The sequence below is a fragment of the Nematolebias whitei genome, chromosome 7 (genome assembly GCF_014905685.2).
Source record: "Nematolebias whitei isolate Nwh7 chromosome 7, NemWhi1, whole genome shotgun sequence".
Classification (NCBI taxonomy): Eukaryota; Metazoa; Chordata; class Actinopteri; order Cyprinodontiformes; family Rivulidae; genus Nematolebias; species Nematolebias whitei.
The window spans coordinates 12677188-12680252 of NC_056504.1; the positions used below are offsets into that span (position 1 = coordinate 12677188).

At 41.9% G+C, this 3065-nt stretch overlaps 1 protein-coding gene across 1 annotated transcript in view; it reads left to right on the top strand.

Moving 5' to 3' along the window:
- Nucleotides 1-3065, top strand: part of LOC119411720 (transcription initiation factor TFIID subunit 4) — a 24121-nt gene that overhangs the window by 13455 nt on the left and 7601 nt on the right. The window contains exons 13-14 of the mRNA XM_037678638.1: nt 1645-1701; nt 1786-1908. Coding sequence (XP_037534566.1) covers nt 1645-1701; nt 1786-1908 — 180 coding nt within the window. The remainder of the gene's footprint in view (nt 1-1644; nt 1702-1785; nt 1909-3065) is intronic.

Sequence of the window (3065 nt, forward strand, 5' to 3'; positions counted from 1 at the left end):
GGACTTGCAGAGACCACTGAGTGGTAAAACATCTGCAGCATGGTCCTACAGAGACTACCGAGTGGTAAAACATCTGCAGCATGGTCCTACAGAGACTACCGAGTGGTAAAACATCTGCAGCATGGTCCTGCAGAGACCATGAGTGGTAAAACATCTGCAGCATGGTCCTGCAGAGACCACGAGTGGTAAAACATCTGCAGCATGGTCCTACAGAGACTACCGAGTGGTAAAACATCTGCAGCATGGTCCTACAGAGACTACCGAGTGGTAAAACATCTGCAGCTTGGTCCTGCAAATGTTAAAGAACCTGAGTCTCCTCAGAAGAAAAATGCGACTCTGTCCTTTCTTGTAGAGGGTGTTGGTGTTAGCTGTCCAGTCCAGTTTATTGTCTAGGTGGAGCCCCAGGTACTTGTAGCAGTCCACAGTGTCCACCTTAGTACCCTTGATGTTGATAGGGTTGGGGGGGCTGGTCTCCTTACTGTAGTCCACCTGCAGCTCTTTTGTTTTTCCAATGTTGAGTTGCTGGTGGTTCTGTCCACACCACTCCACAAAGCTGTCCACCACACCTCTGTATTCATCTTCCTGGTCACCAGTGATGCAGCCCACAATGGTAGAGTCATTCAGAACTTCTGAAGATGGCAGGATTGTGAGTTGTACCTGAAGTCCGAGGTGTAGAGGGTGAACAGAAACTGTGAGAGGACTGTCCCCTGAGGAGCCCCTGTGCTGCTCAGTATGGTGTCTGACATGGTGTTCTTCAGCCTCACAACCTGTGACCTGCTTCGACCGGCTGGGTTTGAGAGGACAGAAAGGAGAAACAAACAAACACAGAATGTACTTTCTATTGGAAGAAAGACAAAAAAGATAAAGACAAAATTACTTTAGTTACAAATACAAACAGGTCGAGTAGAGTAAAGACGGCAGCAGAGTGAGGAAATGTTTTAAATTTGTCCTCAATCAGTTTAAACCTATAGCAGCAATAGCTTATGAAAGAAACCCAAGCCAACCCTAACTTTAGGATTTATCAAACAGAAAGTCTTAAAACTGGACAACGTGTCAGCCTCACAGACAGAAACTGGAAGTTGGTTCCACAAGAGAGGAGCCTGATAACTGAAAGATCTTCCTCCCATTCTGCGTTTGTAAACTCTAGGAACCACAAGTAAGCCTGCAGTCTGAGAACAAAGTGCTCTGTTAGGAAAATATGGAACAGTAAGATCTGTAATATAAGATGGAGCTAGGTTGTTGAGAACTTTGTAGGTTAGAAGTAAGATTTTGAATTCAATTCAGGACAGGGAGCCAATGGAGAGAAACAGGAGAGATATGATCCCTCCTCCTAACTCTCATTAAAACTCCAGCAGCAGCATTTTGTATCAACTGAAAACTTTTTAAAGAAGTTTTTGGACACCCAGATAATAAACAATTCCTCTGAGTTTCTATTTGTTTAATTCTGATAAGGACCAGACGATTTTTATTAAGTCGTGTTACATCAGATCTTAGCAATAAGATGTATTTAACTGTTAGGGGGGTTCCAACATGACTGAAATTTAATGAGCTTCATTCTAAATAAACAAGTTAAAATCTATTTTCCAGTTACTTGTAAAATGTTATAATATTCAAATTAATCTGGTGTTCATTTTGGCTTTTCAGTCTCGAGCTCGACAAGAGGATCCAGAGCAGCTGCGTCTGAAGCAAAAGGCTAAAGAGGTATGAGGGGAGGTGGAGAGCAGTATGCAAGTTTATGTATATGATTCATTTACTTTGTGTGTGTGTGTGTGTGTGTGTGTGCAGATGCAACAGCAGGAGTTGGCTCAGATGAGACAAAGAGAGGCCAACCTGACAGCTTTGGCAGCCATCGGCCCCAGGAAGAAGAGAAAGAACCTGGACTCTCCATCTTCATCTGCTTCAGCTGAGGTCACTCATTCAAACTACATTTTTTGGACTTTCTTTAATATCATATGAGGAAATGAGTTTTATTTTACACTAGTATATGGTTTAGTAACACTAACTTCAAGTTATTTTACATCCATTATATGAATCCCAACTTCCATCTATGTAAAGTTAAAACTTAATTTATGTAAATAATATATTACTTACAGAACTGCTTAATTGAGAAACATGAGAAACTGTGATGTGACTCAGATTTACACAAGACCAGGTACGTCACCGGTTTCCATAATGTGTGTGGAAGTCACTGATTTCACAAAACAGTTTTGTGAAATAACCTCCGACCAGTTAATCTTTAGGCTTCCTCTGACTGTTCATAAATCACAGATGGAGCAGGCTATGTCCTGCAAAGATGTGAGTTTTCAGAAATGAAGCATGCATCACAGAACCAAAAGAGACTCAGCTGGCTTGACGTGGAGTCCACCACATTAAATGTGTGACGGACGTCTCCCTCGTGTCATTGGTAAAAAGTTTCTGTGTCATTATCAATATTTCACGTTAATAAATGTTTTTCTTGTCGCTTACTGTTGCACAGACCACATGTCGTCCCTTCGTCCCATTACTGAGCCTTAAAGGAGCTTTACATTTGCACATCGACCACAGTTTCAGTTTTGTTTAGCCTCATTTCATGGCACAAACGTGTTGGAGGTGGGTTGGCTTCGACTCCCCTCACCAGAGAACACTGTCCCTGGCGTCCCACACCACCCTGACAAACCTGATTAATCTGTGCGTTGCAGAGAAAGTTACAGAATGATGACTGTCACTAGGTCAGACAGAGCCCTGTACTGATGGCAGCTAACAACACAGAGCATGTTGTAACACATTTAATCATGTTTGTTTAATACAAAGACAGTCAGTTTAAAATTTCATCTTTTTTTTCCCCTCTTTTTCATTTTGTTGCAACAGAAATCATTTTGAAATACTTTTTCTGGGAACAAGTTTTTGACTAGCATGACTCTGATCATAACAGCAGCTTCCAGTAAAGCTCACTGTAATGACTCGAGGGTTGTCCTATCAGGAGATCTGCAGTCACATCTGTACTGTAGTTAAACACTGTAGACAGATCCAGCTCATATATGTTATGACCGAGGTTGTACCCAGGATGAAGGACCAGAAAACTGAAC